Genomic DNA, 25,455 nt, shown 5'->3' on the forward strand with positions numbered 1-25,455 from the left:
CCCTTATGCTGTTTGTCATGAAACAAAGCTCTCATAAAGGCAGGGGCAGAGATGCGAGGACGAAAAGTTTGGTTTGAAAGTCTGTCTGCTTGTATTCACAGTACACCGATGTCATTCTGGGATATTGTTAGTCGCTACACTGCACTTTGATTTTGCCCCCCAGACATAAAATTATACGTACACAGAGGTAGACTATAAAAGGTGACACTTTGCGCTCTTGTCTAAGCCTCTTTTAAAACATCACTTAAGGTGCAAAAAGTTGACAGCGAGGTGAACGTCTTTAAATGCATTGTGTCTGTGTGTGTGTGCGAGAGAGAGAGAGTGCGCGAGAGAGAGACCATGTGTTCCAATGGAAGATGTTCAAAGACCCAAAAAGGTCCCATTTCTGGGTTTTACTTGAAACATTTGAATTGCTGTGTCTCATGCTCATCACTTGCTCAGAGAGGAACCATTCAAAACCCGTGTGTGTGTCAGCCATGTCATTCTGGTATTTTCCCCAGATGAGCTTGTTCAAATAGGCCTCTTTCTTATGTGAATCCCAGCCCAGGCTTTACCAATGCCAAGTAGTTCAAAGCAGTAAACATCAAGGTAAATGCTATGCCTGTCATCCTGACTATATTCAAAGCACAGAGGCAAACCCACACACATGCACGTCAGCGCGCACTTAAAAATGAAATAGTGTTGTGGCGTCACAGCCTGGAGTATGAAATCACAGCACATCTGTGAAATTATAGAAAGTGTTGTAATCTATTATGATATAAGCAGAGTGATACATATTATGTCTTGATTTAAATGGTTTATAAATACTGATCATGTACACATACACTACTGTATGGATTCCAATCGCTACAGGTGAGGGAGAATAAAAAAATCCTGTAACTGTTTTAGTCGAAATAATATAACACAGAACCGTTTCTCGTCAGTCCCCCTGCACTCAGCTTTTTAAGGTACTTGGCAGGTAGGTTATTCTAGACTACTGGACAAGTTGAGACAATATGTGTGGATTTTGGCTGCCTCCCTGTGTCTTTCTAGACATCCCAGACTGACTCCAGGCTCTGAGATCAGGGCTTTGTGTGGGTCGTATGAAGGTTGCAAGACTCCTTGTTCTCCTCACAGATGAAGATGGTCACACCATGGACAGGAGGACACTCTGTAGCTTGTGTTGGCATTGCCATGAGTGGCTACGTATCCTCCTACTGTCTGAAAATTCTTTGGTGGTCTCGCTGCTTTGGCTCCATAAAGTACACTAAAAAAACTTCAAAACAAAACAAAAAAAATCTACCAAAATAAAATAAAAAATAAAATAATGTCACATTATTAAGGTATTAGTAAGGTGTTAGCGAGTTCTTAATTCATCATTTATACAGGATTACTCCTCCTTAGTATGCCACTTATAAATACAGGCATAATATTATGACTATGATAATGATTATTACTAGCAGTGATAACATTCTTCTTGAGTCTCTCTATGCTGTCTGTTATGTCTCATAATGGATGGCTGCCTCTTTCTGAGTTTGTTCTGTTGTGAAGGACTTCCTGTTAACTGGGAGTTCTTCCTTCCCATTGTTGCCAATTGTTGCCAAGTTATTGCTTATAAAGGATAATCTAATTGTTGGGGGTTTCCATTCTGTAGTGTAGGATCTTTACTTCACAAATTAACCTCCTAGGACCTGGCGTCCACATATGTGGACATCACATTTTGGGTTATTTAGACCAAAATATTCAATTTTGCTCTACAAGGGCCTGATATCCACTTACGAGGAGATTATACTGCTACTGTTCTATTGAAATTTTAAACGAATATCCTCATATGTGGCTCTCATTTTTCTTAGAAACAAAAATCAGGTTAAAAAAACCCAAATCTGGTAATTCTTTGCTTTTACGGGTTGCAATCAGCCCAAATATAAAAGAGAAATTAAAAATGCATGCCGTGGAAGAGTTCGGGTCTTAGGAGGTTAAAGAACAATGAGGCTACTTTTTTTTGAATAAATGAAATTAAAATGAACTGCACATAATTGGAAATGGTAACTATTAAGGTAACTAGTGTACTCATTTATTAGTGTATAGAAAAGCATGATTTCAGATGCAGTCTGAAGCTCTGTGTTTTGGCTTGTTCGCTTGCACTGTTTGTTCAATCAGCATTTAAATCTAATATTCATTAAACCTTTTGTATGTCGAGCGAAAGGCAAGTCAACATTGTGGATAATCACGATCTGATGGCACTAACTGTTTATCATACAAGTCAGATGGCAGATTACCTAAAATTGTCAGTAATCTTTGAGAAAATTGTCATTGATTTTAGAAAATGGTAAACAGAAGCAGCTTCTCCTTTCAAGGCTGCAGTCATTGATTTGTCTGCTGCAAGGACATGTGTTAATATCAGAGTTTGATTGCTGTAGTAAGCTAATTCAACTTACTATATTTTAATTATTGTATCACTAACACTGCTCTTTACAGTGTTCATATGAAAATGAAGACTCTGCAAGAGTTGCAAGTAACTGTTTTCTTTATATTTTTGTTCCAAGGAGCCAGACTCTTGTAATTAAAAAAGAGAGTAATAGTTCTTCAGGCTTTCAGGGGTCTGTCAAAGCTTTTCTTTCCTTCCTCTGACCATTTTCAGAGGATTTTGTTGTTGTTGTTTTTTGTTAAACTACTTAACACTGACCTATGGATCATTCAAGCATAAAATAAGCACCTACCCCAAGAGCTGAACCAGTGTTGTATTTACACATCACATACAACATACAACTGGATATACTACTTAAAGAAATTACAAGAAAGCGTGCCTAAGAGAGTTCAGGCTGAGTTGAATACTAAACGTGTTCATACCAAATATTGAGTTACAGAATTGCTAAAACTTGTTTTTGTGTTTATGTACTGCATTTGTACATGTCTCAGTTTAAATCACTGCACATATTTCCCATTTTCCTAGCAAAATATAAACGAATAAAGGGTGGGCCAAGACTACACAGTAATGTGTATTGTATTCTTAAAAATCTGTGCTAAAGCTGCATATCATAGTTAGCATTCTAATTATTTAATGGCACTGAAGTAATAATACAGCTTGGTTCTTGTATGATGTTAGCTTCAAAGCTAGTTAGCCTTAGAGCTACATGCTAATGATTACAGCTTACATTAAAGCACATACCACTATCAAATACTTTTGTTTAACTTTTGACCTTGTTTTTAGGTTTTTAAAAAAGGCTCCTCTCTAAGCTCTAAAGTTACAATATTTTTGTTTGTACACCAGTTTATTTGAATAGCTAGTTACTGCTAAGCTATGACTAGCTAAATCTGTCTGAATGGTCTCTTAAACTGAAGTGCAGCTTTACATTTAAGCTCTGATCTTCTTTTAAAAAGCTGGCTTGTTAATTCCAGACAAGACAAAGCTGTCAAGTGTCTGAGAAAGTTGAGCTGATTTATTTTAACTTTCTATTTTTTTTTTTATTTGGTCAAGGTGCAGCTTTAATTCCCAACTGGTTGTAGCTGACAATAATGATCCTTTCTCCCTGCAGCTGTGATGACAATAGCAATATGTCTGACAAGGATGATTGTGTTTGCTAAAATGCCAGCCAGAATTAATTAAACAAGGTCACCAAATGGTGCTCGTTGCTAAAACTTACAAAAGTCTGCTTGGTATCAGTAAAGATGTTTGCACTGTGGCCCGAGACAAAGTAAATTATGCTCAGATTTGCATTAATCACAACGACAAGAATTATTTTCAAGATGTAATGAGCTTCTGACAGGGGATATTATAATACAGTAGGTGAAAAGTCATTAGACACCAAATAAAATGGCCATGCCCAGAGTGTGATCTGAGTTTGCTAAAACAGAAGCCAATCAGGAAAAGTAATTGAAGGTAATACTTCATTCTCTTGTGGCAAAAGATAAAAGAAGAGCCACCACTAAAAATCATCCGCAGTCAAAAAACAGTGAGGAAAAAACACTGTGGTTTTAATTGTTTTGTTTGAATAGAATCCACACTACTTTTAGACTATTGTGTTCTCAGCAGGCTTTTTTTTTTTATCTTGGAGGGAGATAAAACTGCAATTAATTTTGAAAGGGGCGAAAACAGTGAGACAATACATCAAGTCACACATGAGTGGTGGCAGGCAGGGATATGTGGGCTGCAGCGGAATAACAGAGGTAGTCAAAGGTAGCATTCATAATTGAAACCCCTGTCACAAGAGACTTAGTGGGCTGGGAACCTCTGATACTGAGACTGACAGTAAAGGGACAAAGGGAAGTGTTCAGAGGAGAGCACTGAGTGACTTCATAGGTTCAACAGGATGGGTTTCCTCCACACCTGAGTCCACCTACTATCTTAAAGCCCCTGAAACATTTTACTGCTCTATAGCTGCTGCACCATTGCACAGTGGTGCTCAGTTTCATAGTCCAAAGAGTTAAAATTCACCCACAATCTAAAAATAAGTTGAATTGTACTTTTCAGTAGATCACCCTTGAGCCAAAACCTGCACAACTAAACTTGCTTTTCAGCTGAAATGTGTTTTCTCCCGGTAAGGTAGCATTATCGTGACTTTTGCAGTATGATGCAGTTTAAAAAGAAAGCTTACATTTGAAACACGAGGGAAATGCTGGATTTTCACAAAGTTCACTGGGGGTCAAGTCCTGTGTGGGATAGTTACTTTAAGAATGTTGTTTGGGCCAGAGGTCTTGAACATTTATCTGTTTTCAGGCTTGAGGAGACCTTGACAAAAAAAGAAAAAGAAAAAACAGATGAACAGGTTTTTAAATGATCTATCCTTGGAGTAAGCAATTCTTTGGATTCTTTAGAGGTGCCTGGTGCCTTTATCCTCTTAATTTCGCTGCAGGTGGTTAGCACGGATTTATACCGGTTAGTGCCGAGTAGTATAGATTTAAAATCCCAAAAAGAAGGAACGTTGTGGAGAAAAACGAAGAATTTAACAGTGTGTGAAAATTACTGATATGCCTGTTCCAAAACCAGCCTATTTCTTTTACTCTTTTTAAAGTTATTAGGGTGCTCAATACTTTTAAAAAATTTCTTATCAAAGAGAGCTACTTTCACTTTGATTCATTTGCACAAACACCCTTAGGACTCAAAGTGGTCTTCGAAGCTTTAAAGTTACTGTTTCCTAATAGTGCCCAAGGTACAAAGTAACAATATGCTCAGCTCCAAATCTTTGAAGGCGTACAGGGTGCCTGGTTTTAAAGAAACAAAGAAGGGAGAGAAAGTACCACTACTCTCTGATGAATGTATCTCACTATATTTGTTAAAGGCCAAGCTTAATAGTTTCCTAAAAGACCTAAACATGCTAATAGATATTTTAGATTTTAGATAGATGTGTTTTGCAGCTTTTTTAAGGTCAAATATTACTCATAATTTGGTGTGACACAAGAAGATGACAGGGATAGGGTGAGATGGAGGCAGTCAATCAGAGATCAACATAAGCTACAACTGTTTTTGCAGTCAACAACAAAGTGTTAGCAAGAACCATCGGAAATATGATGGCATAATTTGACATAATAACCATTTTTAGTTCATTTTCCCTAGTTTCTGTATAAATCTAACTTTACTTGAGGCTGACATGCACAAAGTGGTACCATAAACTATCAGAAACTACATTTATATATACATTTATACTGAAGAGTATTTGACTGTGTAAATGACCGCACTATACCCATAGTTAAACAAATGTTCACACTGTGGCCATCAGTGCACTTCAAACGAATCAAATCTGGCATGGTCTCAAACGCTACTGGGCCGCTCTTGAATATGGCGTCCCGAGCAAATGCCAGCACACTCAATGAAACCCTGGGCCTGTTTGTTTAATGGCATCCACGCCTGATAGAGCACAGACAGAGCAAACAAAGCAAGAAATAAACCAGGACAAGCATCCCAAAGTGAATAACCAGCCTTGACACTATTGGTCAGTTGAAGTGCAGGGCGTACTGGCAGGTGGTGAGAACGAGATCGGCCACCCACCCGGCCTGTGCACGTTGTGGCAATCGGCGCTTTTTTATGGTCACATTTCTGCCGTTTTGCCTGTCTGAAAGCAACAAAATAAATATTGTTTATAGTAAGCAGCCTCCCTAATACAATTAGATTTTAAATTGGCCCTTTGAGAATGCCTCTCAAGACTTTAGTAGACAATTATTCCTCTAGTTTAAATCGAATGAAAACAACGCACATTTCTGATCACGTTTGATTACGTTTATTGGACAACCAAAGCCTCGTGTTGCCGCCTGAGCTGGTGCTGGTGGACCCGCAGCATATTGAGGCCGCCTGCCTGAGCATACGCCCCGATGATCAGCTACAACTTGTATAAGTGAAGATATAGATGTAGAACCACAGGAGGCAGCGCGTGATGGGCTAAGGGTCATATCCCTGTAAATGCACAGAGCCACAGCCTCATAAATTCTCATCAGTGTCTTCATTAAACATTTTCCCCTGTTATCACCATGACAACAGCGGGCCAGCGTGTGCCCGCAGGGAGAGGCGTGTGTGTCTGTGTAACCCTGGGGGTGACTTTGGGGGGTAACTTGGCACAGACACCAACAGCCCATACCTCTCCTCTGGACTCGCTCTTAGTATAGGGACCGGGGGGGGGGGGGAGATTGTGGAGTGGCAGACAGCCAGGAAGGCTAGAGCTGTTCCACAGCGATCACACTTGACAGGCACTGGCTGTGTCTGGACTGGAGGCAAGCGCTCTGATTTCTCTCTTTAATTACTGCTAATCGGAGGAGCCACAGCCCATGCTAATGAAGCCACACCAATCAGCTGGGGGAAGAGTCATGGGCCTGGCGCTGCAAAACAATCCTCTGCACGGAGAGAGCTGACACTGCCTGCCCAGCACCGCAGCGTCCCTGTGTGTCTCGCTGTCTGTCTGTCTCGCAGCTCCGGCAGCTTTATACGAGGTGTCTGCCCTCGAGCCAAACCAAGCAGCACCGCTCGGCAAAAGAAACCTCTGTGAATCCCTAATGAGAGCACTGCCACAGCTGTAGTACGGTATCAGCCGCCTGTTTTCAGCTCACGTCTCCCACAGCTTCACACCAAAACTTCTGACAACAATGCGAAGTATGGCTGATAAGAAATTCTGAAGGCAAAATTAATTATGATTTATGCCAAGATTTTGATGGTTCTGTAACGTAATAATACAATTGACGGCTCATTATTATAAATGCATATAATCAATCTAGCCAATTTTCACCCACAAACATAATTACACTCTATGGCTTTTTTAGCGAGCCAGTGAGGACGTCTTTTTTCTCTTTCTTCAAAAGGAATAAAGTAATGAATAGTGACAGACATGTGATTGCATGTCTTTGCGGACCTGACTTGCAGAGATACTTCTGTCTTTTGTTATTTCCAGCATTAAAATGTAATTCCTTCTATTTGTCCTTCATATTGTTTAAGCTGTGAAAAATTACTTTGTCCTATATTGTTTTTTTTTTAAATTTGTTGTCCAAATGTCAGATAAAATACACAGAAATATACAGATATTAGATTAAACTCTAAGTATCTGTTATGAAAATCAAACTAGTATATCGTAATTATTATTAACTGCACATTACTGTTTGACATACTATATATTTTTCAGTTGTGAGCATGTAACTATTTTCATGTGTTACATGAATTATTTTGATATTTGGTATCAAACATACAGCCCGTAGACTAGAACAAGTCCCAAAGGATAGCTCGGAAAAAACAACAATAAAAGAAAATGTACTGCTCTTTCTGGTGTGATGCTGCCAGTACAAAACAGGAATGAAAATGTATAGAAAGTTTAAAGTAGATCTACTACTACTTAAAGTAGTTTCGCTCGAGAGCAGTAAGATAACATTGTTACCTCTATTATTACCTCAGTTTACAGGCTCAGTCTTTGTGCCTTAGCACAGTTAGGTCTTTAGGTTTTTGGACACTGATTTCATGTTTGTACACCATCACAGTGGCTTTTTTTAATCAAACAATCAATTATCTTGTTTTGTAAATAGATGGCTGATTGCACAGGGGCATACTTATAATATATTTTTAGTTATTAACACAAAAACTAGAAAGAAGAATATATATTGTATAGTTGTGGTCAGAAGTTTACATACGCTCATCGAGGGCAGGGATGTCATGGTAATTTAAGGATTTCTTTGAGCTGTTTTTTTTTTTTTTGCAAGGTGGAATGATTGCACAGCACACATTTTAATGGCTTTAGCAAAACAAGAATTGGGTGCAGAAGTTTATTTTGGATTTTCTCTTACAGCTGCACTAAAACCTGGTTAAGTTAAATGTCAACCAGTTGCCTTTGGACATCTGCAAGCTTCTGTAATAACTCTGGCTAGATATTTGATCACTCTACTTGGCATAATTGGCAGAGTTCATTTAAACTGGTTTGTTTCCTGTCACAGAAATGGGATTTTGAGCACACTGCACAAATTTCCGATAGGATCTGAGGTCAGGGTTTGGGAATGACCATTTCAGAAGCTTAAGGGAGCGCTTCTAAACAACTGCAGATTTCACGATCAGTTCAAAGACTTGAACACAGATATTCTGATGTTATTCTGATATGCCACTACTTTGCCAAGGTCTGGAAGAAGACCACAAGTGTTATGCTAAGAGGAAATTGATTAGGATTTTCAGGAACTACCAAGGGTCAAGCTCGCCGTGAACTGGAAACTGTCGGAACACTGGCAAAGTCCACAGTGAAGCAAGTTTTCAGCATGGCCGTGAACTGAGAGGGTGCCGACCAAAAAAGAAGCCCCTGCTCCAAAATCAGCACCTTCAAGCTTGACTGAAATTTTCACCTGCCCACATGGACAAGCCAAATGCCTTCCAAAGAAAATATTTTTGGACAGATGAGACAAAGATTGAGATATTTGGCCACAACAAGATAAGAGGTATGTTTTGGAGTAAAGGTAAGGTTCTCAAACCTAAGAACACTGTACCTGGTGTCGAGCACGGTGGTAGTAGCATCATGCTCTGGAAATGTTTTGGTGCCAGTAGTACTGGTACACTGCAAAGAAGATGAAATAATGAAGGAGGACTAACTGCAAATTCTTTAACTTCAACTCAAATCAACAGTTAGATGGTTGAACCTTGGCCACGATTGGGTATTCAAACAGGAGAATAATCCCAAACACATATCAACATTGTTTTTGTAAAGCAGGCTAACATTAAGCTTCAGCAATGACCTTCCCAAAGTCCCAACCTCAACCCTTTTTGTGGACAATGCTTAAAAGCCAGTGCGTGCCAGGAAACCAACCAGTTAAATCAATTCGACCAATTCTGTCAACAACAGTGGTCAAATATTCAACCAGAAATGTTCCAGAAACTTGTTGATGACTACCAAAAGCAGGTACAACTTGCTAAGGGACATTTAACCGAATATTAGTGGGGGCAAGTCATAGCATAGATTACACAGACACGGAAGGAGACGGAGGTTTTAACAGAAAGCGACCCCTTTATTGAGCCAGTAACTGAAGGCTGACCTAAACACACATGACGTAAATGAAACCATGAAACCAAGAAACACAGAATATTCAAACACTATAAAGTCCAGAAATCTCGAAACACTGGGTCAGTGATCCAGAACAACGACTGGGTGCATGTATGCATTTGAGCCTGTGTCGATTAGAGAAAATCCAAAATAAATTAAAACTTGTTCACGCAATTCTTGCTTTTGCCCAAATTACCTTGATATTCGTGCCCATGATGAATGTTTGTAAACTTCTTACAGCAACTGTTGGCCACTGTGGTCTGGTCGAGTTTAGTTCGACTATAAATGGCCCAGTTTAATTCTTCCGTTGTTGCCCATATGACAAAGGCTTTATAGATGAAATACTTGCTGCAGGTATCTACCACAACCTGCTGTGTATTTTCCTCCAGCACCTGACAGGACAAGCCTGCACGTAAATGTAAACAGGCATCTTGGCAGCCATATACAGACGAACATGGCTGCCAACAAGCCAACTGTGATATGTAAAGCAAAAATCCCATCACAGCAGGACTCTTCTTGAGTTCACAGACGACTCTCAGCATCTGATCTTTGCCGCTGCCTTTTACCTACACGTGTCTGCTGTGCAATGATTGCATCACATATTTGGATGAAAGATAACATATATTACTCCAAACACATTAAAGAAAGGCCTTCAGTTTGTGGCTAAAGGGCCTAATTAGACTCAGATATTGAATGCTATCAGATTAATATTTATTCATGAAAATTAAATAGCTGGCAGAGATCAAGCAAGAAAAAAAAATGCATGCATTCCTCTGCCCAAGAAAACCACGCCTCAGAATTATTTAGAATTTTCATTAAAAACAACAAAAACAATAAAAACAATGTAAGGATTAAGGAGAATATTTATTATCTCAACTTAAAACCTATACACCTCTCTAAACATTGCTTTAAACAAGGCTTTGTATTATTATGATTATTGTACATTACTTTAAATTCAGAATTTCAGACATGTCCAAACATAGAATATTCATAATTTAAACATTTATCATTATGTCTGAACACTGCAAGGTCAATGCAGCATACTCTTTTTGAGCAGTGAGCAGAACTGGTAGATGTTGTGAAGCCACTCTGCACCAGACTGGTCTAGTTTCATTTCATGGTTTATCACCACAGATGGAAGATATTCATACATCCTCCCAAGTCAAGGTCATCATATAAAAGACCATAACAGCTCATCAAGCAATTTAGTTGACCTTGCCATGCAGAAAGCAACTAGCAGTTACAGCAGGATTCACAATTACACTCAATTAAAGTCAATAAAAGATGATATGACAGTTGATTGCATTTAATTTACTGAGAGCAATGCGGTTTTCGTGTTTTGCGCCCACTGAGCAATAATTATTCGACCGCACAGCTATCATAAATTGTGGTGTTTGCTAAAAACATGCCACATTAATGTTTTAAGATGAAACTATATTCATGAAACTATATGCACATATTTATATCTTTAAGATATTATATTTTAATGTTACTTACAGTCCTGTAACTGGAACTTTTATCTTCCTTTTTGGACAACTAGAGACTGTAAGACCAAAAAAACTCCAATACTGTGAAACAAATACTGCAGCCCTAATTTTGCTGTAATGTTAAAGAGATTACCACGGGCCACTGGTTAGCCTGCAGCAAGGGCCTTTCCTGCTGCTGTCAGTGCTAAGGTGCCAGATGCGTTAGGCAAGTAACCACATGATAAATGGCAGAAGGTGAGAGCTCTGTGGCCGGGACCTGGAGCACCCTCTCCCTGCATCCTGCTGCCAGTCCCTTGGCATGCGGCTTGTCAGGCCAAATGGCAGCCACATCCTCCTTTCAATGTTGACATTTAAAACCTCTGCCATGCTATCCAGCTGTGGACACCGCAGGCCTAACCCCCCATGTCTCCTCAGCCTCTCCCAGACACCCAGCCCTCAACCCAACAGTTGCCGCTCCCAGACAGCAGTCAACTAATTTCCATAAACGGTCAAAGCGTTGGTTCAAATAACTGTGGAATTTTTAAAAAATTAAAGGGAAGAATGTTCTCATAGTGAAAGATGCAGATTATTTTCCTTGTGCTTTAAAACGTGCAGAATATTATTTTGGTTCTCAGGTATGCTGCAGGAGTCCTTTTTAATGTCACCTGTGTGTTGTTTGTGAAACATTGTTAAGCTTCTAATTATGCTGTGTAGTACAACTAACTTGGTTTGAGCTTCATAACATAGAGAACGAAACATATAAAACATCTTCAAGATGGAAATATAGTGAAGATGGTATGGCTTTGCCTTGGGCATGCAGGTAGCACGCTAACATTAGCATCTTTAAAACAACCCCATCTGACATATTAAAAAGTCTTCCAGTCACATTTTTAAAACCAAAGTTGGCTGCAAGAGGAATAAAAGTACTCACAGAAGCAGCCTTTAGAAATTAATTCACAAGCACCAGGCCTCTCCTTTAGTAAGATCTAGGAGGGTAGTTGAGCGTAATCACCACCATATTGGGAATAAACTGTAGTGAAGCGGCAGGGCGTACAGTGATTATTGCTTCTTAAAATCTGCATCTGCGTGGATACCAATGTAAGAGTTGTAGGGGCATCTATCAGCTGAGGTCTCGATATAATTTTCAACTTTTTAGGTGGAAACAGTCAAAAGATACCAACAACAGTTTTAGAGTCTTTTGGTGGAGATTATTAATTCTGGTTCTTATTTAAAGGAGAAGAAACACAACTCTGTGGTGGTTAAATTTTATTATTAATAATGTGCCCTATTCCTCCTGTGCTTCTAGTCTGTAGGAAACTGTCCAGGAGTAGGTACTGTCCATGCTCCTAAAGGTACGCTTTAGGAGCATGTATACCTTTGAGGTAACCGAATGCACTCCAGTGATCAGATTCAGATAGATTTGCATTAGGGCATAATAAAAGAAATCAGGTTGTAAAATAAGTAAAAATGAACTCAGATGAAGAATAAAACATACCATAATAAATTTTGATTAAATATATTTAGGAAAAAAATAAGTCAAAAATACAGTACCAGTGTGTGAAAAACTAAGTATAGTGGAACCCCCGACTTATGAAATTAATTCGTTCGCGAGGGTCTTTCGTAAGTCGAAAATTTTCATAAGTCGAAGCACCTATTGCACGTTTTGAATGAGGCAAGGCTGAATGATAGGCTATAGGCCAATTGCTAACTAGAACAACAATACATCGTTCAAGTGAAACAGCGAAGCGCAAGTACGGAAGCCAAGGGGTTGTCACATGATTCAGAAGGCATTGTGGGCATTGTAGGCTCAGTCAAACAGAGCCGGCAGATTTCATTACTTGGGCATTTTGCTGTAACACGGACAGAAATATTGCCGTTCAGCGCCTTCGTAACTTGAATTTTTCATGAAACGGGGTATTCGTAAGTCGGTGTTCCACTGTACACCCCATTATTTGATAGCTTTTACCTTCTGGATGACTATATTAGTCTCTTACATCATTTGGCCTCTTGCTTCTGTTCATTTGTTTATTCAAAGCATCCTTGTGGTCTCATCACATCATTTTTATTAGGTTGAGGTCTGGACTTCAACACACTGAAGTCATTGCAACAGCTTGATTCTTTATTTTTCAGTCGTTCTATTCTAGATTTGCTGCTGTTTGGACCAAGCATTAGCTGTTGGATAGATTTCCACACATTTGACTCAGAGGAGTTTATGTTGGACTCAATGACTCCAAGGTGTCAAGGTCCTGTAGCAGCAAACAAGTCAAAATCATAACCCCTCTACCACCGTGCTTTACAGTTTGTAAAGGTGTTTGTGGTGATATAAACACTAAACATGGGACTGTGCATTATGGCTGAACATCTTCATTTTGTTCTGATCTAGCAGCAAACTAACACAAATTTCAGATTTTATAGGGATGCTCACACTTGCTGATGATAAATTAATCAAGCGAATTTAATTAGCAGCACCAGTAATTCCTGTGAATGCAGTACTTTAAATTATTTTTCACACACTGCTTCTGCATTTGACTTGATTATTGTTAAATAAATAATGGCATGCCATAATATATAATGTGTCATTGTTCATCATCTAGGTAGTTTTTTACTTGTTTTATTACATGGTAAGGACACGACACATAAAACCTTAGAAATGAAAGAGGGCGTACTTTCTTTTTCTCTCAACTGCATGGGTTTTACGAGTATGATTATACGTTTTTCTTATGTTCAGTGTATCCTCATATATGTAAACAGGTTTTTGTGTTTATTCAGGGCTGGCAAAAGTAGCAGACGTCACTGCACGGTGGTGAAAACGATGGCAGTATGATCTGTGAAAACGTAAGAAAATCAGTAAAATTTGTGAAATAAGGTGAATCACTCACACTCAAAGTACAAGTGCTGTAAAATTAATTAGTAGCACTCCATGAAAGAAACTGGAACTGAAACAGTGCCAGGGCTAATGGTTGTGAAGCAGCAGTGTTACTGAGTGAACAATTCCTAACAGTGTAAGGTTTTTCACGAGTGCATTTTTTCCCTTTAATTTTATCTAAACCCTCATAATACCTCCAAGGCCACCCCGACCTTGTTATTTCTCTTCCAAGAAGAGATGAGTACACCAGAAAAAAAATCTCTTATTTAATACCTTACCTAAGGTGAAAGAATTGCCCTTCAACAAGCAGAGTAAAAATACCACTGTCAACTACACACAGTAACCGTGCCTCTCTTTAACAAAGGCAGCAGAACATAAAAGAAGTGAAAGGTAGGAGAGTAAATACTTTACATTCTGATACTCATTAAAAACAGACAAGTCTACCCTTACCCGAGGGAGAGCACACGTCATGATATAGAGAGAGGCAAATACCAAACTGCATGGCTTGGTATCAAAGGCATTTCTGCAGTCCAAAGGTCAGGTGATGGTAAAAGGTTGCCGGGAAACGGGGCTGCTGGACGGGCTTTCATCAGTGGGAGGCAGCTGGAGTCTCCAAAGAGGCAGTGCTACACGGGGCTGCAGGCTCAGTGGGGCTGCTCCGATATGACATTTCACATCCAGATCTGCCACAGTAATGGCATTTTAGCCACTTTTAAAACAGCCAGATTGGCCTTCCTGCACTGTTGAAATTTTTATAGGCAGCAATTTTTGATTGTTTGGGTTTATTACAGTCTCTAAAGAAGATAGGATAGGTTGTCAATGTAGAAAAAGGCAATTGAAGGCCAATGTGGAATTGATTGGCTGATGGAAAGACATACTTACAGGCCACACAATATGCACACTATACAAGACGTGCATAGGCACAGCATGTACTCCAAAGTGCAACTTAGCCACTCTCATTTCCCTGGAGGAGCTACAGTCATGCTTAAATAAGAATAAAAGATCCCAAAATTAACATAAAAATGTATTTTCCCCATCTTGTGATTTTTACAGCTCGAAAAACCAACGTGGGAAAATATGTTTTGAAGTAAAGCATATTCCCATGCCGTTACAAGATCAATTTGTAGAGCTCTTGTCACAGTTATTTATTTATTTCAGCCAGGGTATCTCTTCTCTCTGGTAGGAAATGGTCAGTGTAGTTTTCCTTTGAAGTCTCAGCTGAAATTATTTGTCCCATTCCCTCTGAGAAATTGCAGTCACTGCTGGTTGCACATGGTATTTGTTGTTAAGTGGAATGTGCTACAATATTCAAGCTTTGTTAGATTAAAGGAAAGCAAAATGCACTGATTTTCCTTCATATCAAAAAACATGGGAATAAATATTCATGTGGAAAGAGAGTTCCGCCAAAACAAAATGCAAATTTACAGTGATTATCTCTGAGCTAAGAAGTTATTGGAGCCAGTTGAGTGCATTAAGATGTAGTGTTTGCTGCTCAAGTTTCAGCTGTCTTGTATCTGGATGTAACAGTGATGCATTAAATCAAACGTCATTTATAAGACATGAAGATTAACACAAGACTTAAGTTACCCTGTAAATGTGTAGATGCTAACTGCTGACCTGAACATGCTAACATGCTCATGTTATCCAGGCTACTTCTGTACTTGCAATCAATTTTAAATAAAAAAAATGTCTTATGCATTACCATGTTACCTTTTGATAACCTAAAAAGTTTAAGTATTTACTCTGTATATTTTTCTGTATAACGCAGGGACCATCACCGAACTATTAACTAAGTGGTTAAGTATACATTGTCAGCACATGATGCTAATGCTAGCAAGCTAGCCAAGAGCTGGTAATTTTTTACGCACTAATGTTAAATTTCCTGTTCTGTTGTCTTGCTGCCTTTACTAAAGTTCAGATTATTAGGCTAGTATGAGTGTTCAGAGTATATGTAAGCTAATAAAATAATATTTATTTATAGACTTGTGACTAGATAGTGGTAGGTCTAGTCTTAGACCCAGATAAATCGTAGGAAAGACTTGGAAATCTGTCAAAAACCTTTTTTTTTTTAACAAAAAAAAAGACAAACAATATTGTTATTTTTAGGTAAATAAAAAACTTTTGTTTATACCCAAATTTGGGTATAACACTAGGCTTCTCTGATAAGCAAGAAATTAATCAAGCATAACATTCACTAAAACTAATTTTTCTGTTTAGGTATGCAAGCAAATAACTGTCATTTAATCTTAATTAAAAATTATAATTTTATTATTATTATTATTGTAGCTTTTTTGTGAAATAGCAATTTGGAAAATAAATCATGCAAAATAACAATAATCATATTTTTGGAAGTAAAACTTTAATTATTTAAGATATTTAAAGCTTTTAAAGAGCTTGCATATACTAGTGGTTATGACAGAAACAAAAAATAATAATTTTTGTTAAATAAAATATTTTTGTTAGAACCACTACAGTTAATTTAGGTCAGCTGTGGCACAAACCTTACATTTTGGGGTTGGCAAGCCAGTGCAAAAGTTGCAAAAGTTAGTTTAGTGTCATAAAATGTATTGATAAGAACAAATGACCTTCAAGACTGACAAGGTTGTGAAAGGTTTTGCAGGTTTGTGGTGCGATTTTCTGGTGGTTACACAGAGAAAGCTGCAAACATGCCGCCATGTCTGAATTATGATAAAGATAAGCTAAGTAGCCAATAAAAAAATGCCACTGTAAGCTATTTTGCCATTGTTAAGCTGAATTTCAGCACAAATTATGTTGCGTGATCAGTTGCAGTTCTTTTATTTTCCATTTCCTCAACTCCAAATGGATTGTTGTCTTTTAACACTAAATGTTTGAACACTATAACAATAATTTAAAGTTCCAGTCTATTGCTTAACTTGTATGATTAACTTGTAAGACTGTTTAATAGGGTTGCACGACTAGGTCCATATCTGACTAATGGTACTATTCAACCACACATTCAAAGAGATGTCGAAAATTTAAAAGAAAAAGACTGAAACTGAAACAACAACACAAACATGAATAATTTAAAATATTCAGCCGTGGCACAATAATCTATTTGTTAAGGAAAATTATAAATTAATTTAATAATAAAACTATCAAACCCATTCAAACTGATCAAAGAAGTTACATCGATGCTGCTGACTGGCCAAACTTGAACTCGAAATTACACATTCAGCTGTTAATGGTGACTATCCAAAGTATCATATAGTATTTTTCCTTTTTCTTTTCTTTTTCTTTTTTTTTTTTTTACAGGAAGTCTGTCAGAAAATTCTCATGTAGCATTAATTATGGTTCAGGATATTGGAAGGAAAGCCTTCAAATCCATTGTGAGGGGTCATCATTACACATGACCTTTCTATGCAATGAGTTTTGCCTCTGTGCCTTAGCACTTATTCATTTCATTAGAAATATATCGTGGTCTCTCAGACATCATACGATGATAGCATTCTCCCGCTGGGCGTCTAGACTGACACGAGAGGATATAACCTCTTAATATCTACTTATTAAATAAAAACAAAATGGAAAAACATGTAAAAACACAGGTGCAAATAAAGAGTCAGACATCTGAAGAGTATGCAGAAAAAAAGTGCAGAATTGAGCCCTAAACAGTGGTGAGAGGTTGTGTAAGGCCACTTCATTAATACACCCCTTTACTGTAAAAAACACATAAACAACACACACATCCTCGGCGCAGAGACTCCCTGTCTGCCATATGTGATTTACATTTAGTGGTTGAATAATCAGTTGACACGTAGCTCAGGGAATTCTCTGCTTAATGAGCACCTCTTCACATAAGCAGTTTGCCAGAGTTATTTGGAACATGAGACCGCTGTCAAAATGTCAATGAATCTCAATTTAACTACCAACTTAATCACATGGGGATCATCTAATGCAGGCAGGATGAATGTGGAGCTACGTCCTTGGTGCGTTTTCTTATAAACACTGGCACAAGTAGAACAGAAAACTGGGAAAACATGATTAGAACGTTTCACATGTCATTAGGCATTAATTGCGAATGATTGTTTTGAGAAATTTCTAATTAAGCAGGTATACTGGGGATATTTAACTTTATTTAAGAAAATGTTGATATGGAGCCCTGTGCTGCATTTTTTCTCAGCTCCTCTTTGGATGGGTGTTAATTATGTCAGCTGTCAGAACTGTTATTTCCTCGCAATTTTTAAAAAAATATTATTTTTTTCTTGATGAAAGCTTCTGCATACTCGTATCATATGATGCGAACTCTTTAATTGCGATTTACGTTTTTGATCAGATCCTAATTGACTGAGAAATACTTCTTACAGGGAACCCTTAAAAAATTAACTAATGCCTGACAAGCAGTAAGATTTAGTCATCGTTCGCTCAATTTTTCAAAAGACTGGAAGTTACTATTTTCAAGCCTTAGATTTGTATTTTGACCTTACATCTGGCAAGCAATCGCTTCTAAAAAACATTCTCAGCCTCCCTTTTATTCCCCTGCCTCTCCCTACTGGTACCAGTCATGCTGTGTCTACGGCTGTCAGCAAAAGCAACCCCTTTTCATGGTGTCTGGTCGCTGCCAGCTTTGGGTGTGACTCACCTCCTGCGCAGAGGAAGAAGATACGAGGAGGCGGGTGGTGATGGGGGGATGGATGGTCACACAGCTCTGTGTGCCTTCTAGGAACGATGATGTTAGCGGAGCCAGTACGTGGTACGATCTGTCGGGGTTTATTTTCTACACTTAGAGTAGTAAGAGTCTGAAAATAACGTGGATGTGTTCGCTCTGTATGGTTTCAGCGTGGCATGAATATAGACGGCGGAGTCGGTACGAGCTCGACCACGTCAACCGTGAATTTTTTTCCACTTTGCTTCTTTTCTTCCTTTCAGTTTTTCACACATTTACAGGCTCATAAATTGCTGTGAGGAAACCTCTATTTGCCTGTTGGGTTTTCACGAGCGTGCATCTCCCACTCGGGAAACAGCTGTTAATAAGAAAGATACTCAGAAAAGAATACACTTGCATACACTGTGTAAGAAAACCAAGGTAATCATTTCCTGCCCCCCCCGCCTTCTTTGGTAAGCCAACTTCTATGCGATCTATAATGCAGTAGATATTGCTCGGCCTATTGATTGATGTCTCCTTCCTCCACTTTGACATTTGCTTATCCTCGTCCGCATCTACTGCTATTGACGTTCGCGCTATCTGGACATCTTCCTAAGCTGTTTTGTCATTTGTCACCTCTTAAATAAAAACGGAGGCGGGTGGGAGTTGTCAGTGATAAGACTTAATGATACCAACCGCTGTGATGGGTTTATACAAGCTGAAGGAAAGAATATCGTGGAGACGAGTGGTACCGCTTAATTTTCAGCTCTATACCTCTTATGGTTTCACGGAGCAATTTTACCCAGCCTGTTTCTATTTCTGTCACTAATAAGCAGACTAAAGACGACCCTCTTTGCAACCTCTAGCACACATTCACTCATAACTGTGGTCAATTTAGTGCAAATTTACTGAAAGCGGGCTTTCGGTTTAACACCTTTTCAACTAATGTATTTGAAGGGCCCACTCCACAGGCTCTCCTGTCAAAAGCTACTATTTTCCCCAACTTACCCTCAACTCTCCACTTCCAGGATGCAAACTGGTGAGATCAACACATCCACATTAGAGCATCACTGATAAAAAAAACCCCCCAAAAACACCCTCTGAGTGAGTTTTCAGGATTTATACTTTGCCAAATCACGATTTGTATTAAATGCTGTGCTTCCTTTACCTGAATTTCAAACAGTCTTGCGCTGATTTTCTCCCCATGAGGTGGAAGACAGATCCTTCCTTTCCTCCCTCCCTCTTTCCATCCTTCCCTCCCTCACCCTGGCTCCTGCGGAGAGGCTATTATTGCAGCTAATTATCTACAAATAGGCCCAATATGACAAACACAGCCCTGTACCAGTGCTAGCCGAGTGCAGGAATCAGTCTAAGTGAGAATAAGAATAAAAAGGAGGCGAGGAGAGGCGGACAATGAATAGGTCAAAAGTTACGGAGAAGAAAAAAAAATAGCAAAAATAATAATAAAAAATGAATCAGACATAATTGAGATGAACATGATGAAGACACAATGTGGAATGAGATGAGAGAAATTGTGGTCCTAAAAAAGATATAAGTGGGAGGCAGATGGGCGAAGAAAGGCAGTGACACCAAAAGAGAGACAGCGCAGAGAGAGACTAACGCAGGAAAATGATCTTGTCTATACAGTGTGTTGTTGCCATTGGCAACTGTCCTGCTATGCACAGACCACATCCAGTTAACTCCCAGCATGCCTTATGATCAGGGCAGCTCAGGGGTCTGAGGCTGTCGGTCTCATTTTCATAGAGAAACTCATTTACCAGGCAAACATGGAGGGCTATGACACATCAATAGGTGCTTGATTAGATCCTCACCTTTGATACATATGAATATTTATCACTGTTGAGTAAATACACATTTGCTCTCCTTTCATCTGGATCATCCAGAGAGTCCTCCTGCTCTCCTCTTAATTTCTTCCAATGAATATGTCACAGGAGCTTCAGTGCTCCCTACAAAGTGACAGCACTCAAGATAATCTGGTTATTGTTGCTCAGAGACGTGATCAACACTCACTTTAAGTTTCATAAAATGCACTGGGGCTTTTGTCTTGGTTTTTTTTTTCCATGGTGACAACAGCTCTTAGAGACCTAAAGGAAATGAGTAAGGGGGCAATAATCACTGGAGCGGGCTCAAAAAGATGTGTTTGGAATTCGTTGCTGCAAAAGATTAGTGTTTGGCTGCACGACTGAAGCTGCAGGTGTGATACGGATGCCAAGACAAGTTGAAATCAGAGTTATTCCTGTTTGATGAGCCCCAGCACAGAGAAGGCACACAATCACTTAAGCACACCCACTCTCTCACTCTCTTTTTAAACACACATAGCTGGATAGCAGATATTTTTAGTGAGTTTTACTTACATCACTAACTCCAGCCTCCACTATCTTCAGGCCTGTCTCCTTCTCCAGCTGCTGCTTCTGTTGGACTGCATGGGGAGACAAAAGCAGAGGAGGTGTTGAATATGAGCAGTGGATGACAAAGTAGCAGATTTTTCAGTTCCTGCAGCAGAACAAGTGGACAGTGAAAGTGAGAATGATGCAATGGATATATCAGGCTGAGTCAGATGTCAAACTGGTCATAGAAAATGTACAGCCCACACATAGAGCCAGACAATCTTCATCGAGAGCGAAGGGAAAACAATCTCTGGGGTAAGACAGCAGTAGCCAGCAGTCTATTGTGGTACTTTGGCAGGAATGAATTATTAGTAGGCCTTTAACAGGTAACAACAGGTTAGGGTTAGGTAAAAGGTACATTTCCACACCTGAACTTTGGGATACTTTCCACGGTCTTTGGATTTCACATGTAGCACAGAGCACCATAAAGTGCATTGCAAACTATTGCATTGATGAAATACTTGATGTGGTTTAACATTGAATACAGCATGCAGGATGCACAACACCTAGTTTCTAGTGCTAAATGTACTGGAGTATTGGCTGTATTGTTATACAGTAAATTTACATTTATTTATATAGTGTCAAGTCACAACAAGTCGCCGCAAGACACCTTTTACAGCAAGGTAAAAACACCCTGAGGAAAAAAAAAAACCAGCAATCAAGTGACCCTCTTACAATTGAGCACTTTGCGACAGTGGGAAGGAAAAACTCCCTTTTAACAGGAAGAAACCTCTGGCAGAACTAGGGTCAAGGAGGGACGGCCATCTGCTTGGGGGTGAAGGGAAAAGAAAAAGTAGACCATAAGAAGAAAGGACAAAACACAGAGTTAGGGCCTGGTCATTGCTCTAAATATAGCTTAAAGGTTTTACAGTTTTACTACTGATTCAATCACTGCTGCCATCTTGGATTGCTAACTTGGAGTTGGTGGGTCTGCTGTGTCTCACGGAGTAGGAAATCCGAGTTGAGGGAGCATGAGACTGGACTTGGACACAGTAATTGTATAAGCTAATACTAATAGTTCCAGCATGCTAACAGTGATGTGCAATGATATTTAAGATTAATACAAAATGTGAACAGACATCCTGTTTATAATGATAGCACTCACCATGCAATGCCTCATTTGATTACTTGGTCTGTAGAGCTGTTATCTGCTGTGAGTCTATGATTTTTGGGAGGATATGGCAGCATAATGTAGCTGAAAGGCTTATGCATATTGCATGCACTGCATAAAATGAAGCTGTGGCATGCATAATGTTCAATATCCTATTTTGGTGTGTATGTTAACCATAGATTGCATATAAAAGGCGGCACTTCTGGTTGTGCAAATCTGCATTGTTTTTAATGGCCACCAGGGGGCGACTCTTTAGATCAGAAAATTTGTTTGCATAGAAATCTGTGAGAAACTTTTTACTTGACATGTGATCTGTATAAATATTTTGGTCTTAATTGCTGGTTTCAGGTTTTCTTGCATGTTTACAAGAAAAATGTTGCGTGTGCATGTTTGAGGGCTACACTGTGTGAGAGCGAATGTGTCGTCAGGGTCAAAATACTCAAGACAGGAAAACACAAACTGACAGGTGATGTCACTGAGGCAGTCTGTTATTTACAGTCAGTGATGCTAACATTTGCTAATTGACGCACCTGTCGCACCATTTTTACACCACTGGGAAAACTCAGTGATGATGATGTAACATGGTAGACTAATGTGCCTGTGTTAATTCAGCTCCATATTATTGTGTGAAGTTGCACTGGGTTGGGAGTGGTTTTGTGTGTGTGTGTCACATTTTTGGTGAGCCAATGGCTGGAATGGGGTTGGACTAATTAGAGGCAGGTGTACTTGATTGCACTGATACACTGGTCTACTTATAGCCCACACTACAAACACTGCTGTGTCGTTTTGTCTCTCTGTGCAGGCCAGGGCCTATTATATGCCACAGCCTAAAGGCAGCAGAGTTGCAGAGGCTGGAGTGACCACTGGCTATATGCTTGCAGGGTGGTGGGTCTCCAAGGACAACTTCTAACCCTGTTAAAGGCAACACGTGGAGTGCAACTGGCCGTGTGGCACAGCGGGCTCTGGCCTTGGGACTGTGTGTTTTTATATGATTCATAAATGGGACACTGGACTGTTTTATCTTTTATCTCTTGATATTTTTTTGTCAATAAATTATCTTTTAGAATTTTATTGACTGTCATCTTTTTGCCCACGACTGAGACGGTTGGTCAGACCTAGAATCTTTCTTTGGGTGTGTTACAATGACGCCAGACGTTTTTATGTATGTTACGTTTTTATTAAGTTTTCAATGCATCCATAGTCACACTAGAGCTGAAGTCAACTCTGTAATTTTTGAGAAACCCCAAATATAAAAGTAAAAATATCAAGGCTATCAGTTTTATAATGGGGAAAAGTGATGAACAGCTAGCAAGGCTAAAACGATTGTACCGCTATCCTCAAACATATCATGCCAGACCTACTGAAGATTATCAGACAGCACATGAAGTGCTTGTGGATTCGCAGCACACAATAACTTGAGCTCCTGCCTTTGTTCTTCCAGTAATTAATACACCACCCGAGTTTGATCCTCAGATCTACTGATCTAATCAAATATGGCATGCTATTTCCAAAGCTTTGTTCGCCAAGGATATTCTCATGCAAATCAAACTAAAGTGAGGCAATCTTAAATATCCATCATCCAAGATCACACGTTCTGCCGACTTTTTCCGCCTCCCTGTGCTTAACACCCCTTCCTCACTTTGATAGAAACATTTATATTGGAAAACAAAATCAAAGGGGACCTTAATAGATTATGCCAAATTATAGAGTGAAAGGGAAAATAGAGCATAATATTAATTGAGTTGGTTAGCATGTGAATGTGATTGGTAATGGGAGGGGGAAAGGAAAAAGAGTGCAGTTAAAGGGAGAAAGAGAGCAGGTCCTTTAAATCCCATTTCCCCAGATGAAGGCTATGCAAATGACCCTGAAGAGCTGAACCCCACCTCACACTCCAAATTTGGCAAGGGCCTGTTTAATTAGTATTTTAATCTATCCCAGTGATTCCACTCAGTCCACAATGTATGCAGAATTCTATCTAATTAAGGATGCTACTTTTAGGATAATCATCCATCTCCCTGGCTCTTCCTCTGTCGCCTTTTCACCGTCTGGTTATTAAGGATCCTGCAAACATTGATCATCCTATCATCTCATCAACATGGCAGCGAAGGGGGCATCTTATATTTTAGTTGTCAGCCGGGGTTTTCTGAAAGATGGCTAAAAAGGAGCATAAAGAAGGCTGAGAGAGAGCCGGAAAGGTCAAATATACATTCAAAGTCTCTGAAGAAGAGTGCCACATAAAAGAAGACAAAAAGGAGGGGAAGAAAATCTCCTGCCATTAGTGAGAGGAGAAAAGTCTTCAGCTGGCATGTCTCCAAGATGGAACTCATTTTCATTTCATGCTGCCACCCCTGTATTTAGTCACAGACATATTGGCTCTCCATAGATAGCGACAGTACCTGCTCAGTCCCGGTGCTGTTTAGAAGGGGGGTAATGAGCAAGGTAATTGGGCCCAGCTGGGTGAGGGCGTAGGTGGCGGAGGGAGGTGAAGCTGCTTAAAGGTCATGCAGCGTTTTGGTCCTAATGAGGACCCCTCTGAGGGTCACAACACATCATGAGTCAAACTACGAAAGATTATCCAGGAATCAACACGTGTCACAGAGTCTGCAGCTCAAGGTTTGACTGACAAGCTGACATTAAGCGTCTTCCAATGAAACCAAAGAAGCCTGAAGGTCAGTATACTTGTGAATCAAAGCTAAAACCTCTCCAATCAACCTGAGGGGAAGGACAGTCCAACAACAGCCACTTTAAATATAAATACAATGTACTTGCCAAGCTAATTAGCTGGCACCTGGATGGATTTGGGCTGCAGAGAGAATGCAGCCAAGAGGTAGCTTGTTCTCTCGCCGACTGCACCGATAACAGCCAACCGGATCTCTTTCTGGTCACCCCTTATATTAACCTCCCACTGGAGCTCACTCTCTTTTTCTTTTTCTCAAAGATACACACACACACGCTGATTTTGTAGACTTCAAATTAGCCACCAAATAGTCCTGACAGACTGTGGAAAAGAGATGTCAGGTCTCATTTCAGAGAGCCTCCTCCAGCCATTTTAATAGACATTGTCTGAGTCTATTTAGTCAGATCTCTAATACTGAGATCTGATCCCTGCTGTGCATTTGATCTTTTTGGTTTCCAAGTCATATTAGCCAAATCATCTCATGTTCTGCAGTTTTCATATGTGTTTGAATGTGTTCCATTTTCAAGTGGCTTTGAGAGAAATTATGTACAAGGACAATAATTTCAAGAGAAAATATTAAAAAGACTAGAAATACTGAAAAAAGACTGAAATACTGGCTGCAAACCTTGTTTTCTGCCTTTTTCTTCAAACTCTGGTCACCAAATGGAGTAGCGTAGGATTTTCAGTACTATTCATTAGTATTGCAATATACAACTCAACAAAAAATGAAAAATGAATTGCAAATTAGTGTACCAGTACTTCGTATGCACTCAGTTATCCTAAAAAAAATCCTATCAAAGGGAGCCCAAGTCTTGTCATGCAGTCACTTGATGGTGGGAATTATGAAAGCAAGACACATC

The 25,455-nt window shown here is 39.3% G+C and overlaps 1 protein-coding gene across 2 annotated transcripts in view; it reads right to left on the minus strand.

Annotated features, from left to right (window-relative positions):
* Window positions 1–25,455, minus strand: part of ptprn2 (protein tyrosine phosphatase receptor type N2) — a 158,002-nt gene that overhangs the window by 36,080 nt on the left and 96,467 nt on the right. For both annotated transcript variants that reach the window (XM_026179795.1, XM_026179794.1), the window contains exon 11: window positions 20,775–20,839. In XM_026179795.1, the coding sequence (XP_026035580.1) occupies window positions 20,775–20,839 (65 nt within the window). The remainder of the gene's footprint in view (window positions 1–20,774; window positions 20,840–25,455) is intronic.

This window comes from Astatotilapia calliptera, chromosome 9 (assembly GCF_900246225.1).
Source record: "Astatotilapia calliptera chromosome 9, fAstCal1.2, whole genome shotgun sequence".
Classification (NCBI taxonomy): Eukaryota; Metazoa; Chordata; class Actinopteri; order Cichliformes; family Cichlidae; genus Astatotilapia; species Astatotilapia calliptera.